The following is a 13,508-nucleotide window of genomic DNA, read 5'->3' as shown; positions in this document are numbered from 1 at the left end:
GCTGAGACAAGTCTCAAAATCTCTTTGAGGACAAAGGTAATTACGTTTTAGGTAGCGCAGATTTTAGGATCCGTGAAGCACAGAAAACTGCAGTTTTTTCCCATGTAAAGCTTTCTGGATTTCAAAAATCAAGTCAAACTTACTCTAAATTTTTTTAAAGGATTTTGGGACACCACAAAGATGAAACCTTGGAGGGAAGGGACAGTGAGCGGCAGCAGAGGGGGAGACTAATTTATCTTAATTTCAACGTATTTTAGTAATGCATTTGTCATCTGATAGTTCACTAATCAACCCAATATTCCCAAATATCTGATATTCCTTACCAACGAATCTAAAATCACGTATCTGGTCACCTTTCTAGTGACTCTTCCTATAGGTTTCTACACGCTCCACGTTTTTAGGTCACTTGTTTCCCATTTAAGATGAATGGGGTTGGTTTGTCTTTCAAAGGCACATGGGAAAACTTAAACTGTTGTGTCGTGAAGGTGCCAAATCCTTCAGAAATGAAGGAAAATGTGGGAAGGATCATTGTGAAGTAACTTGCCCCTTTTCCCAGGTAAAAATGCGGAAAGCAACATGTAGTAGAGGATGAATGAGCACAGGTGCACCGTTTAGACATCTCTCCTCTGGGTATTGACAAATAGTTTATAATTTTTACATTAATTTGTTATTTAATGGTATTAAATTTAAACCTTCAAGGCCAGTACCACACAAAGTCCCATTTTTATCCATTTTATTAATAAAAAGGATAACATTATTCAAATAATGCCTTTTCTGGTTACCTAGTGGCACATTGCAAACACATCTTTTTAAGAATATCGTCTAATAACCTGAAGACGGTATATTTTTTTTTAACCAGATGATACAATATAAACCTACACAACTGAAAAAACAAAGGGGTAAGGGTGGGTTGTGGGGTTTTTTCTCTTAAAAAATCAATGCGTAGTAATAGACAAGTGAATTTAATCTACTTGACATCTTCATCAAAGTGAACGATGACGGGATCGTGGCCCGTTGATCTCACAAACTTCAAGAAGTCGTCGGGGCTCAAGCCCATGGTGGCAGAATTGGTCATGGGATGGAAATAGAGCTTGTCGTGGCCGCCCTCCAGCAGAGCGGCGTCCAGCACCAACGTGACGTCCCCCGCGTCGCAGAACAGGGCGAGGGGCGTCGCGCAGCCCTGCCCCACCCGCAGCTTCTCCCGCAGCGCCGCCTCCTCCGCGAAGCGCAGCTTCCCGCTCCCCACCCCCAGTTTTTTAGCCAGGGCGCTCAGGTTGACTTGCCTGTCGTGCAGCACGCTCACCAGCCACAACCCTTTCTTCTTCTTGTCTTTAAGAAAGAGGTTTTTGCTGTGAGCTCCCTTCATGTGTTGGACGTGGGGCATCATTTCTTCAACGGTGAACACCTGGAAAACATCACCAGTGTCAGACTGTATCCCCTTATCAGTTGCGTACAGGCAGGTGTCTTTTGTTAAAGACTTAGAAAACACTGAATGTTACGCTCAGCCTAAAAGCTGTACCCTTTTGTGAAGACATTTTAACAGAACACAAATAAAATGTGGCATGTTGCTCCTGCGCACTGTCCAAATTGTTTCTGTATCACGAATACAGTGAGGATATCACACTTTAAAGACGGCAAAAAGGCAGCTGGAGCAGCATTCATTCTGCACCCCCGCCACAGACAGACTGATGGGTGTTTTTAACTGGGGCGGGGGGGTGATAAAGTTTGGAAAGCATCCGAGACGCTGCTGACGTGACGGTGGAGAAGCGGAGGGGCCGCAGCTCCTGAAGCCGCGGAGTTCGGGCGCTGAGGCCCGCGGGGAGGCGGCCGTACCTCGGGGTGCTCGGCGGTGACCGTGGCGATGCCCAAGTCCCGCAGCCGCTGCCCCAGCGCCGCCCGCAGCTCCGGCGCCGCCGCCATCGCCCGCCCCGGAGCTTCACCGGGACGCGCTGGCGCGCCGGCCCCGCCCCTTCCGGGGTGGAGTCACCTGCTCGGCCCCGCCCCTTTCAGGGGTGGAGTCACCCGTTCAGCCCCGCCCCTCCCGGGGGTGGAGCCGCCAGTGGCCGTCGGCCACGCCCCTTTCGGGGTGGAGTCGCCTGCTCAGTCCCGCCCCTCCTGGGGGTGGAGCCGCCAGTGGCCGCCGGCCACGCCCCTTCCAGCTTGAAGTCACCTGCTCAGCCCCGCCCCTCCCGGGGGTGGAGCCGCCCGTGGCGCGCCGGCGGGAGCGCGGGGTGGCTGCTGTAAGCAGAGCACATTTATCAAACATTTTCATAAAAAATAAACCCCCAAGCTTCAGACCTGGATATAACGGCTGAACGTATTATCGCTGCACTTTGCTCCCCGCGGTTGTGCTGTCCGAGCGGACCCGAGGCTAAAGGATGGAACGTGGGGTTGCCTCTGGCTCTTACAAACGGCGTTTTCAAAAAGCACTTGCAGAGCTTCCCCTTGGGTTTGGATTTTGCTGCTCTGCCAAGCGATGATGCCGAACCGGAGAGAGCGCTTTAAAAAATCAGCCGCTTTAAAGCTTTAGTGGGGGGGTGCGTGGGAGGACATGACTAAGAACAGCGACTGTCTCCCGGCAGGCAGGAGAAAAAAGCAGATTTAAGCGTTTATAAAAAAGAACCCCAACCGCTCGGACGTGGATCAAGCGCCTCAGGACAGACCGCCGGATTTCCCGCCTTCCCTGAGGGGAGGCCCCGCCCCCTGCACCGCCCCGGGGAGGGGCCAGTCCCTCCCGACATTGCGCAGGCGCGATGCGGCCCCGGCGCGTGCGCGGTAGAGCGGCTCGCGCGGCCTCAGGCACGGCGGGAACGGGGGGCGCGCGGGCGGCCGTTGCCCCCTCAGCGGCGCCGCCAGGGCGGGGGGCTCGGGTCGTCGTTGCGCTCCCTCAGCGGAGCCGCCATTGCGCTCCCTCAGCGGCGCCGCCAGGGCGGGGGGCTCGGGTCGTCATTGCGCTCCCTCAGCGGGGCCGCCAGGGCGGGGGGCTCGGGTCGTCGTTGCGCTCCCTCAGCGGCGCCGCCAGGGCGGGGGGCTCGGGTCGTCATTGCGCTCCCTCAGCGGCGCCGCCAGGGCGGGGGGCTCGGGTCGTCGTTGCGCTCCCTCAGCGGCGCCGCCAGGGCGGGGGGCTCGGGTCGTCATTGCGCTCCCTCAGCGGCGCCGCCAGGGCGGGGGGCTCGGGTCGTCGTTGCGCTCCCTCAGCGGCGCCGCCAGGGCGGGGGGCTCGGGTCGTCATTGCGCTCCCTCAGCGGCGCCGCCAGGGCGGGGGGCTCGGGTCGTTATTGCGCTCCCTCAGCGGCGCCGCCAGGGCGGGGGGCTCGGGTCGTCGTTGCGCTCCCTCAGCGGCGCCGCCAGGGCGGTAGCGGGTCGGGCGGCGCTGTCCGGGGCGGGCCCAGCGGAGGAAGGACACGGTGCCGCAGCGGGCGGGTCTCGTTGCGGTGCGGTCCCGCTCGCAGCCGCGGGGTGAGGCGGTTTCTGAGGGGGTGATGGCTGTTCGTGCCCCCGGGGGGGATGGTTTCCGTAGCCTGCTGGGTTTCTCCTCTGAGCTTGTCCGGCCTGGCCTTGACTGTGTGTTAGTTTTCGGTCTTGTGGCCGCTCCTGGAGCGTTCCGCGGTTATACCGGTTCTGCCCCTTTAAAGTTCTTATTAGGGATTAAAAAAAAAAAAACAAAGTTGTTTTTGGTTGGTTAGTCATCTGCTGAGTTCTGCGGGTGTGGGGATACAAGGGAGTTTTTAAAGGCACCGCAGTCATTCCCTAACTGATGTGGCCCAGTGTCACTGTGGGCTGGCTCTGGGAAGTTAAAGATCAAAGACTTTCTCCTGTTTGGTTTCTACAACTGACCAGCCCAGGGTGGGAAGGTCCTAGAGAGGAGGTGACCCTGTGCTGTCCTTGTCCCGTCTGGCTGATGACACGTGTGTCCACAGGATGGTTTTGTGCCAGGAGAACCCTCTGGGAAGGGTGGGCGATGGGTTTGTGGCCACAGCAAATCCCCAGCGAGGGATTTGTGCCGTCATTCTGAGAGGAATGGATGGATTTCACTCCTTGGGAGCTGCTGGGAAGATCGTATAAAGCCAAGTGAGAGAAAAGATGTAGAAAGTGTAGAGAATGGCATCGTGGAGCACAAGGACACAACAGGCAACTCCCAACAAGGAGAGAAGTTCAAACCGGGGGCTTGTACAGGCTAGTTAGCAAAATGACTCGAAACAAAGTTAAGATGGTTAAAACAAGATGTGGGATGATCTGGCAGAAGCATCTTGGAAGGCTTAATTACTAAGCCAGGGCTTACCCTCAAAGGACGTCTCTGTCCGTGTTGCTGCAGTGGCGCAGTCGTTGAGCAGTAGGATATGCTCATGAAAGCGGCATTTTGCAGAATTGTTTTAGTGGCTCGGGGAGGTAGGTTGCGCCTGGAAAACTGTCGGTAGAACACGAGGAGTGCAAATGTCTGTTTTTTAATAGCGTCGGAGAACCTGAAATGGGGATTTTAGCAGTTTATAGTAAAGGTTAATGGGTATAAGTGAAAGATTTGTAAGCTGGGACAATATTAGTAGATCTGTGTGTCTGCAACGGGATCGTAGAGAAAGATGAAGCACTTTAGGGAAAACTGGAACAGTTACTAAATAATTCAGCTTTTTCAGCATTAAAAAAGCCTGGTTTGAAACAACATTTGTGCCTTGCGTTCCTATCCGTGGTACCAGCTTTGAGACTGACTTCAGTGTGTCCTTTGTTATTTTCAGGGAGGAAATGAATCGAGGGTTGATCCTGAAGTTTGCAAACGTGGTGCAGTTCCGTGGTGCTTGCGGGCAGCTGCGCGCGCTCTCCCGCAGAAAAGCGGCCAGAGCACAATGGAAGCCTGTGCGATCGTCTGCGCATCCCCTGTGCTCCGCTCTTCTGCACCCACAGCTCCGGCAGAAGGACAAATTAATGAGTATTGCCTTAGCACAATGCAGACATCTAGCTACAAAGGAGGTAATTAACAAAATCCAGTCAGCTCTGTTTTCCTGAGAAATTCCAAAGCACAAAAGCTCAGTTGGAGCATTTTAATTACAAGGAAAAAAGAGCTTTATTAATGAATATAGAGAAGTTACTATAAATTTATAAGACAAAATGTGCTTAATGTAGGACTGTATTATAACTCCCTCTCAAATATTGACTTAAATTGCTTGTACTGGCAACATCGTGAGTCTTGCAAAGGTAGGAGGAAATCATTGCAAACAAACAAGAAAATCATTTTGTTGATTTCCGCCCCCCACCTTGTTCCAGAAAATTAAGAATGAAGAAAGATGAAGTGTAGCACGCTATTCATTTTAAATATTCAGGATGATGTGTTAAGTCATACATTTATTGTAATTCATTAGTACTGTAGTAAAAAAGATGTATTTACATCATATGGCCTGAGGCCATTGTCTTTTTAATGTTGTTTTTATTGTTTCTTGGTTTATGCCAGCTGTGTGTTCCTATATGTGTGTCTAATCCCATGTAGGAGGCAAAAAAGAAGAAAAAGAAGATAGTAGCGACCCGAGGTGAGGTGGAGATAAGGCAGAAGATGACTATTGAGGAACTGGCACGGGCTATGGGTAAAGACGTAGGTGAGAGCCTGCTCTGTTGTTTGGGACTGAGTGAAACACGACAGCTAAAATCTGCATTGCAACAGTTAAAATTAGCATGATTTGACTAGTGACAGTTGAAATAATTCCATACCTGTATCATGCAAGTCTCTTTTTATCCAGCTGGGTACTTTCTCTGGCAAACTTCCCTCTCAGCAATGAGGAGAGAAGCAGAAAAGTCTCATTTCTGAGACAGGGTTGTAATGGTACTTAAGTCGGCATGTAACGATTTTTGACTACTGCAGTATGTTCTGTATTCCTGCTACCAAAGAAAGTGGCATATGAACGGATTGATCAGATTTCCTGCTTTGAATCACCCCTTTGCTATTCTGTTTAGACAAGTTTCAGTTGTTTTCTTCTTAGGGGTTAATGGAAAAGTAGGCTGTGAAAATCTGAGTGAAAAATAAGATTGTAGTACCTAATGAGGCAGTCGTTTTCAGTACGTCTTTCTGAGTTGAGTTCTCTGCAAGTATGTAGTGTAACAGGAACTTTTAGATAAATCTAACTAAAGGAAAAATGCTCTGTCAATGAAACTTATTAGAATGGTATAAGCTGTGAATGAAAAAGTCTTAAACAGTACGGAGTGGGTTTTTTTTTCTCCCATATGTTTTTGGGGATGTAATAGTTAAATGTGTTTCCTACAGATCATATTTATGAAGCACTGCTGTACACAGATGTTGACCTGGATTCACTAGAACCAGATTCTGTCTTATATGAAGACCTTATCAAGCTAATTGTTAAAAAATCAGGAATGAAATATAAATCGGCAAAACTGAAAGAGGAAAAAGAAAGAGAAAACACAGATGCCGTGAAAAGGTAAGCTGTGAACTGCACTTTCTGGCTTTTTAAATTCTATTTCTTTCTGCAAGTGTCTTTCAGATACTGTGTTTTCTTTGTTCTGATGGTATGTTAATAATACCTGATAGAGTCACAATCTGATCATATTTAGAAGGTGAAGTTTACTATTTAGATTTCTTTGATACTTGGATTTGATTTGGTTTAGGTGCGGTTTTTCTGTGCTGTTTTCTGGAGACAAGTCAGTTCTTCTGTGTTGTGCTCAATTTATCGGTTGCTGCAGCAGTAAGACTGAGTATGAAGAGCACAGATGTTGCTCAATGAACTCTTTTGGTATTTCTAAACCCCATTTGTGTTTCATTGTAGGCCTCCTGCAGACCCAGCAGCACTAACCCCGCGGCCCCCGGTCGTTACCATCTTGGGCCACGTTGATCATGGGAAAACAACCTTACTTGACAGTCTGCGGAAAACTCAGGTGGCATCAATGGAAGCAGGAGGCATTACACAACACATCGGTGCTTTTCTTGGTATGGTTCAAGTGTACGTGCTTGTGTGTAAAACAGTTGACTCTCCGTCCTGCGTAAGGGGCTGACTTCATGCCAGTGCGTTGGGGAAAAGTGCCGCAACATAAACAGTTTATATGTAAAGAGAGAAAAAGGAAATAATAACTTGTGATAAGCGTCAAAACTCTGGGGGTGGAACTTTGAAGTGGATTGTCTGCACAGTTTGAATTATATTTAGATTATTTTGGATTATGAAAGATCCCAGAACACTTTTTCTTTCCTAAGGAGCTAAAAGCACCTTTGACCTCCATGCCAGCAGTGATCTGTCTGCCTAGAATATGTCGTTACTGTTAAAGAAGTTCTCAAAGGAGTGGTGCTTGATGTCCAGTAGGTCAAATGAAGCTATGTGAAATGGTGATTTTAAAATGCACCGTGTATGTTTGTTCACAGTGCATTTGCCTTCTGGGGAAAAGATCACTTTTCTTGATACTCCTGGACATGCAGCTTTCTCAGCCATGCGAGCGAGAGGAACCCATGTCACTGACATCGTCATACTGGTTGTAGCGGCAGAAGATGGAGTAATGGAACAAACTATAGAATCCATTCAACATGCTAAAAATGCAGGAGGTACGGTGTTTAACTCGTGAGTTGCCCAGTACGCAGGTGGCCATAGCCTGATCTCACCTTCGATTGCAGTTGCACTAGCAGCAGCAAGTTTTGGTGAAGCTGGTAATCGAAGTTTGTTCTCTTTTTAGTTCCCATTATCCTCGCCATTAATAAATGCGACAAACCTGAAGCTGATCCTGAAAGAGTGAAGAAGGAATTGCTGGCTCACGACGTGGTCTGTGAGGAGTTTGGAGGAGATGTTCAAGCTGTAAATATTTCTGCACTCAAGGTAAAGTTTTGGTGGAAAAAAGATGCTGTTCTTGGGTGTCTAGTATGTACGTACAGCTACACATTCGTTTGGCAGCTGGAAAATAAAATGCTTTATCTTCCTGGTATTTGACACTTTACCAAGTGCTGCTGGCTCTCACTGGAATTATTTGAAATGTCATCCTATCATATTTTGAGGCTGAGACCTTCAGTGAGCAATAATATCTCATTTTTCATCTGGAAATTTAGTGGTCATTTTTCAGGTTAATCCTAATGGCTCTTTCCTCATATATTTGTTCATTGTATGAAATCAGTGCAAAATCAAGGCCGGTGGTAATGAAGAGGAAAATTCAGATGAGGGTAGATACTTTCCTAGCACATGCCTGATCAGAGGAGCATAGTTTTGTAGTGGTCTTACAAGATTTACCATCTTATCCTGGCAAACAACTGAGAACTAAAAACTGAACTGAAATCTGAACTGGAGTTTTGTGGTGGCCAGCACAGGTTTGTCCAAACGGATGCAGCACTATCGTAGCCTTGTTGCTCTTTTTCTAAATGCACCCCAAGTCATTTTCTAAGTCCAGGCAAGTTCAAGACCTTTTTGAAGTCATGCCCTTGCATGTACATACCCCTGTAGCATACCTTGTTGCCCTAATTCCTGTAGACCAGGATCTGCTGACTGACAGCTGGCTTGTATTTGTTCTCAAAACTAAAATATAATTAGAACAAAGGAGAAAAAAGAAACAAACGGTTTTGTCTCTTTGATGTCTTGGTGGTAGGTGTCATCAAATTTCAGTTTGGCTGTTTAGGTGGCATTTTTGTTTTGGGTTGTTTTTTTAATTTGCATTTCTAATAGACTTGTAACAGAATATTGCACGGTCTTTTTCTGCATCCTTAACCCGATGCTGTGAACAGAGAAGCGAGGAAATTGTCCTTCCTAATGTTCTGTGCATTCTGGACCGGCTGTGCAGCAATCCTAATAGTTGATCGCTTGAGTGCCATCTTGCCTTGACAGCAAAGGGATCTGTGCTGTTGAACTGTATTGCGTTGTTAGACGTTCTGAATTAAGCGGGGAAATTTGGCACTGAGATTTCAATTTCTGATCTTACTTTATTTGGGCACTTCCTTTATTCTAGATAATATTTTTGTGTATGGTTTTATCCAGGGTGAAAACCTGATGGTCTTAGCAGAAGCAACTGTTGCTTTAGCGGAGATGTTGGAGCTGAAGGCAGATCCCACAGGCCTGGTAGAGGGGACGGTGATTGAGTCTCGCAAAGACAAAGGGAAAGGGTAAGTAATCCGCTGCCTTTAATTAAGCCATTTGTAACAATGCAGAGATACTGTTCACTGGTTTGTACCTCAATGCTCATGTTTTACTTTGAACTTTAGTTGTTATTGTTAGATAAAACTGTAACAGTTTCTTTTCAGTGTTTGTAACTAAAGCATTGAAATGTTATTCTACAACAAGAGAGCCAGAAAAAGAAGTTATGAACTGATGGGGCAAAATTAATCGTCCCTGAAATAAAATCCTGTAAGCACAGGAGATAGTTTAAAATGCTAGAATAGACGTATTTTTGAAAATGTCATTAAAAAGTAGGAATGATGAAGTAATAGTCATAATATAATAAATATAAATTGTGTGTGACATGACATTTTAGTCTTTTAAATTTCGTAGTGCTTTTGCAGGTTCTCTGTAAACAAGGTGTGTTTTGCCCTCTTTAAAAATGAACTGAATTCTAGAATGTTGTTGGGCTTTGGGTTTGGGAGCATTTAGCGTGTAAAATCAGTCTGTTGCTGATTTCACAAATGTTGAGTTTTATATTGATCTGTAGAATTTAAAAGAGTACAGTACAGGTTTTGGACTTTTTGCAAGTGACTTCAAATTTTTATTAGTGCTCTAATAAAATGTGTCACAGGAATATTCTGTCTGCGATTGGTCACAAGTACATTCTGTTTTGTGTGTGCTTACCTACGCTAACCATGAAAACAGGGAGAAGAGTCCCTTTAATTTTGTCTGTTATTTTTCTCGTCTGCTCTTCGCTAGTCCAGTTACCACAGCCATCATCCAGAGGGGAACTCTGAGGAAAGGCTGCGTTCTGGTTGCAGGGAAGACCTGGGCAAAAGTGCGTTTCATGTTTGATGAGAATGGCAAAGCTGTAGATGCAGCTTCTCCAGGCATCCCCGTGGAAATCATGGGCTGGAAGGAAGTTCCTTCGGCAGGAGATGAAATGCTCGAAGTAGAGTCTGAGGTACAGAAAGAACTGTTCAATGCAAAACTTCCACTCTGGGAAGGTGGATGGGAAGGAGCTGAATGAAAAATAAGTAATAGCCCTCTTCATCTCCATGCATCCTGATTAACCTGTTTCGCAGTCACAGGAGGCAAGCAGGCTGCCTCTGGAGTAAAAGATGAGTCGCCTTTGGTTCATGCTTTTGTTTCTCAGGGTCACCCTGCCTTTGTGCTATTGTGCTCATTCTCTGCCATCCTTGCAGCCAAATCTGTTGTTAAACGTAAAAGAAAATGAGTGAGCCCATAGAGAAGGTGCAAAAGGATGAAATTGCATGAATGTGGAGTTTTCCGAGGCGGTGCTCTGAAAGGTAACGTTTCTGTCTTCTGCCCAGCAAAGGGCACAGGAAGTTGTGGCCTGGAGAACCTATGTGGAACAACAGGAGAAGGTGAAAAAGGACGTGGAAGTTATTGAAGCAAAGCAAAAGGAACACAGGATGGAATATGAGAAGAAGCAACAGAAGCTGGCGCATCTGACCTGGAGACAGAGGAAGGCGGTGCTGTACAAGGAGAATAAGCATCTCATGTTCTTAAAGCCTAAAGAGAGAACAGAGATGGACAAAAATGTGCTATCGGTAATTGTTAAAGGTGCTGACCGGTTCTGTTTACTGCTCCGTTGTTTTCAAATGCTCAGTCTGGAGCATCACTCTAAACTATTGACAAAATTTCTGTTCCCAGAAGTTTGGTCAGTTTAAAACTGAACAGATTGTTGAACTTGTGCAGTGGTCAGAAGGGTGTGCTCCCAGCAGGGCCAGAGCAACACAACACTGAGGAGCCCAACCCCTTACCCAGGAACTCCTGAGTAAAATCCACACAAGTGCCTATATATAAATAGATATATTTTTTTAAATATTTATTTTTTTAAAAACCCACAACAGCAATACAAGCTCTGTGAGCAGCAGTAGTGCATCTGCAAAATGCAGGCCAAGAACAATTCTGTATTAGTTAAAGTGGAACAGGAGGAACTTGGTTTGACCTCAATGATCTTAAAAGGCTTTTCCAACCAAAACAATTCTATGATTTTATGATATATAAGCAGTGATGGTAGTAGCTGAAAAACTGCAGACTTGATCTGAAATTGACAACAGATGTGGAGCCTCTGGTCATATTGTATTTATTCAGTTCATTTTTGGAATTAATAGACTTGTTAGATGTGTTTTAACATACTACTGAAAATAGAGTAGGAACGATAGATGTCAAAAGACTTTCCGTAGTGTAGCATGGAGTTGTCATTCCCTTAGCGATTCTTTGTACACAAAGTCAGCAGTAATTTGTTTGTGCACGCAGGTGATGTGGACGGATCTGTTGAAGCTATTCTGAACATTCTGGACAGCTACGACGCTGACGATGAATGTAAATTGGATATCATTCATTTTGGGATGGGAGATATCAGTGAAACTGACATTGCTCTTGCTGAAACATTTAATGGTGAGCGTGTGCTTAAAAATCAATTTACAATTAGTACAAACTCTGTGGAAATGGGTAGGTCTCATTTTGGTTGTTTTCTCACTGATAGCAGCATCAATAAGGTAAACTTGCGTGTTTCTTAAAATGTTTCCTTTAACATCAAACAGTAGTGCAGGCGGGGAAGGCCAGAAATCTCCTGAAAATGGGCTGGCCACTTGAATTGTTAAGGTTAAACTCTGACTCTTCACTCAGGTTGCTTTGTGGTGCTCAAAAAGGGCAAACCTCGAAAAGCAGGTTGCAAAAGGATTTCCTTGTGCTCAGGGAGGTAATTGGATAGACTGTGTCAGTACTTGTTCCCGTTTGTACCCCATAACCCTCCCCTGCTGTAGAGGACGTGGGGTCATTGGATCTGCCATAGTCCACAGCTGGATGAGAATGGAGTTCACTTCCAGCTTAATTTGGACAACCAAGCTGTTTTTCCAGCCCCCAAATGGGAGGTCCTTGTCTCTTTACGTAAGCTCTGGTGAGCTGCGTGTAAGCGTTATCTGCTCAGATACCTCATTCTGTCATCAGGGAATTTTCTCCGAGGGCTTTTTTGAGCCCTTTGTTATGATACAAGGTTAGTAGCAGTCGATGTGCAATAGTGGGAGAATCAAATGGTCTCCCCTTAAAGGGGAAGCGGTGGTAAAATCCTGCTTCTTGTTTTGCTGACCCAATTCCAACCTGTGCTGCAAGTCCAACATTATAGAATATTAAACAGCAGCTGCTTTCACTTGCTGTTTAAAGAGTGACCTCTTGTAGTCATAAGTTCCCGATTGTTTTATTTACTAGGTGTTGTATTTGGATTCAGTGTGAAGGCCAATGAAAGTATTAAACGGCTGGCTGCTAAAAAGGGAATAAAAATTAAACTGCACAACGTCATCTACAAACTTATTGAAGACTTGAAAGAGGAGCTAAACAGCAAACTACCTCCAGCTGTGGCGGAAAATACAATAGGTGAGTTGTCATTTACTGTTAATTTTTTGCTTGCAGTGCAACCTGAAGTTTATTCTCCAATAAAGCATTCCTATTTTATCAAATATTTGATTCTTTTATTATAAAGGTTGTTAAATGGAAGAGTATAGCTTGCTTTGACTTTTTGCCAGTTTGTTGTTCTCATGTATTTCATACAACTTTACTTCTTTCTTTTAGGGGAAGCGTCTGTTCTCGACATCTTCTCTGTAACAGTAGGAAAAACCAAAATTCCAGTGGCTGGATGCAGAGTACAGAAGGGGCTGCTAGACAAAAAAATGAAGTTTAAGTTAATCCGTAATGGGGATGTTATTTGGAAAGGTAAGTAACTGCCACAAAACATGTATTTGTGTTCTGTATTAAACACAACATATGCATCTGATCATAGGACAAGCCCATTTACTATTTAGGATGGAGCTGCTCCAACTAGGTAAAAGTTGCAAAATGTCACTGTGCTGTTATTCAGACCTTCTTCTGGTAGGAAAGCAGTTTTCTGAGAAGGACCAATGTCTGGGTTGTCAGCTGCAAGTGCTCACAATCCCTATATTTTCTTGCTTTCATTTTGTAGCTAGAAGTTCAAACGTTAATTGTGTAAGAAGTGCAAACCTGAACATTTCTGTGCTCTGATGTTAGTGGGTTCTTCCTTTGATGCACTTTATTTTTGTAGGATATTTATCATCACTGAAGCATCATAAAGATGATGTCCAGGTAATAAAAATGGGTATGGATTGTGGATTGAGTTTGGACAAGAATATAGAATTCAATATTGGAGATGAAATTATCTGTTATGAAGAAAAAGAAGTTCCACAGACAACTTCCTGGGATCCAGGATTTTAAAATACAGCTGAAGACATCAGCACTGAAGGACATGTATTATTCCTGGATGACCTTCAACTCTTAACATTAAACGAACATTTGGAGATGCACATCAGCCTCTTTAGATCTGGTGTTTGTCTGACATGTTCTGCTTTTAAATCTTGTCAAGCAACTTTGTTCCCTCACTGGACCATGGGATAAACTACAACAATCAATTGC

At 45.4% G+C, this 13,508-nt stretch overlaps 2 protein-coding genes across 3 annotated transcripts; one reads left to right on the top strand and one right to left on the bottom strand.

Moving 5' to 3' along the window:
- Nucleotides 1-715: 715 nt before the first annotated feature.
- Nucleotides 716-1,957, bottom strand: LOC309437872 (prolyl-tRNA synthetase associated domain-containing protein 1-like). The gene is made up of 2 exons (XM_082048661.1): nt 1,834-1,957; nt 716-1,405 (listed from the first exon to the last, which is right to left on the bottom strand). The coding sequence occupies exons 1-2, from the start codon at nt 1,918-1,920 to the stop codon at nt 968-970; spliced, it is 525 nt and encodes a 174-aa protein (XP_081904787.1). The 5' UTR covers nt 1,921-1,957; the 3' UTR covers nt 716-967.
- Nucleotides 1,958-2,771: 814 nt separating this feature from the next.
- On the top strand, nt 2,772-13,399 carry MTIF2 (mitochondrial translational initiation factor 2). Of its 2 annotated transcripts, none has more exons than XM_082049085.1 (14): nt 2,772-2,799; nt 4,731-4,962; nt 5,477-5,582; nt 6,245-6,416; nt 6,762-6,922; nt 7,349-7,525; nt 7,654-7,793; nt 8,937-9,061; nt 9,816-10,020; nt 10,391-10,643; nt 11,343-11,483; nt 12,294-12,458; nt 12,654-12,794; nt 13,141-13,399. In XM_082049085.1, the coding sequence occupies exons 2-14, from the start codon at nt 4,738-4,740 to the stop codon at nt 13,308-13,310; spliced, it is 2,181 nt and encodes a 726-aa protein (XP_081905211.1). In that variant the 5' UTR covers nt 2,772-2,799; nt 4,731-4,737; the 3' UTR covers nt 13,311-13,399. The 2 variants fall into 2 exon arrangements, with proteins under 2 accessions (XP_081905211.1, XP_081905212.1); XM_082049086.1 differs by lacking the exon at nt 2,772-2,799 and adding an exon at nt 3,298-3,459.
- Nucleotides 13,400-13,508: the final 109 nt, after the last annotated feature.

The sequence above is a fragment of the Streptopelia decaocto genome (assembly GCF_964273445.1).
Source record: "Streptopelia decaocto genome assembly, chromosome: 3".
Classification (NCBI taxonomy): domain Eukaryota; kingdom Metazoa; phylum Chordata; class Aves; order Columbiformes; family Columbidae; genus Streptopelia; species Streptopelia decaocto.
The sequence above is the reverse complement of the archived record's forward strand: the minus strand, read 5'-3'. Positions and strand labels throughout refer to the sequence as shown.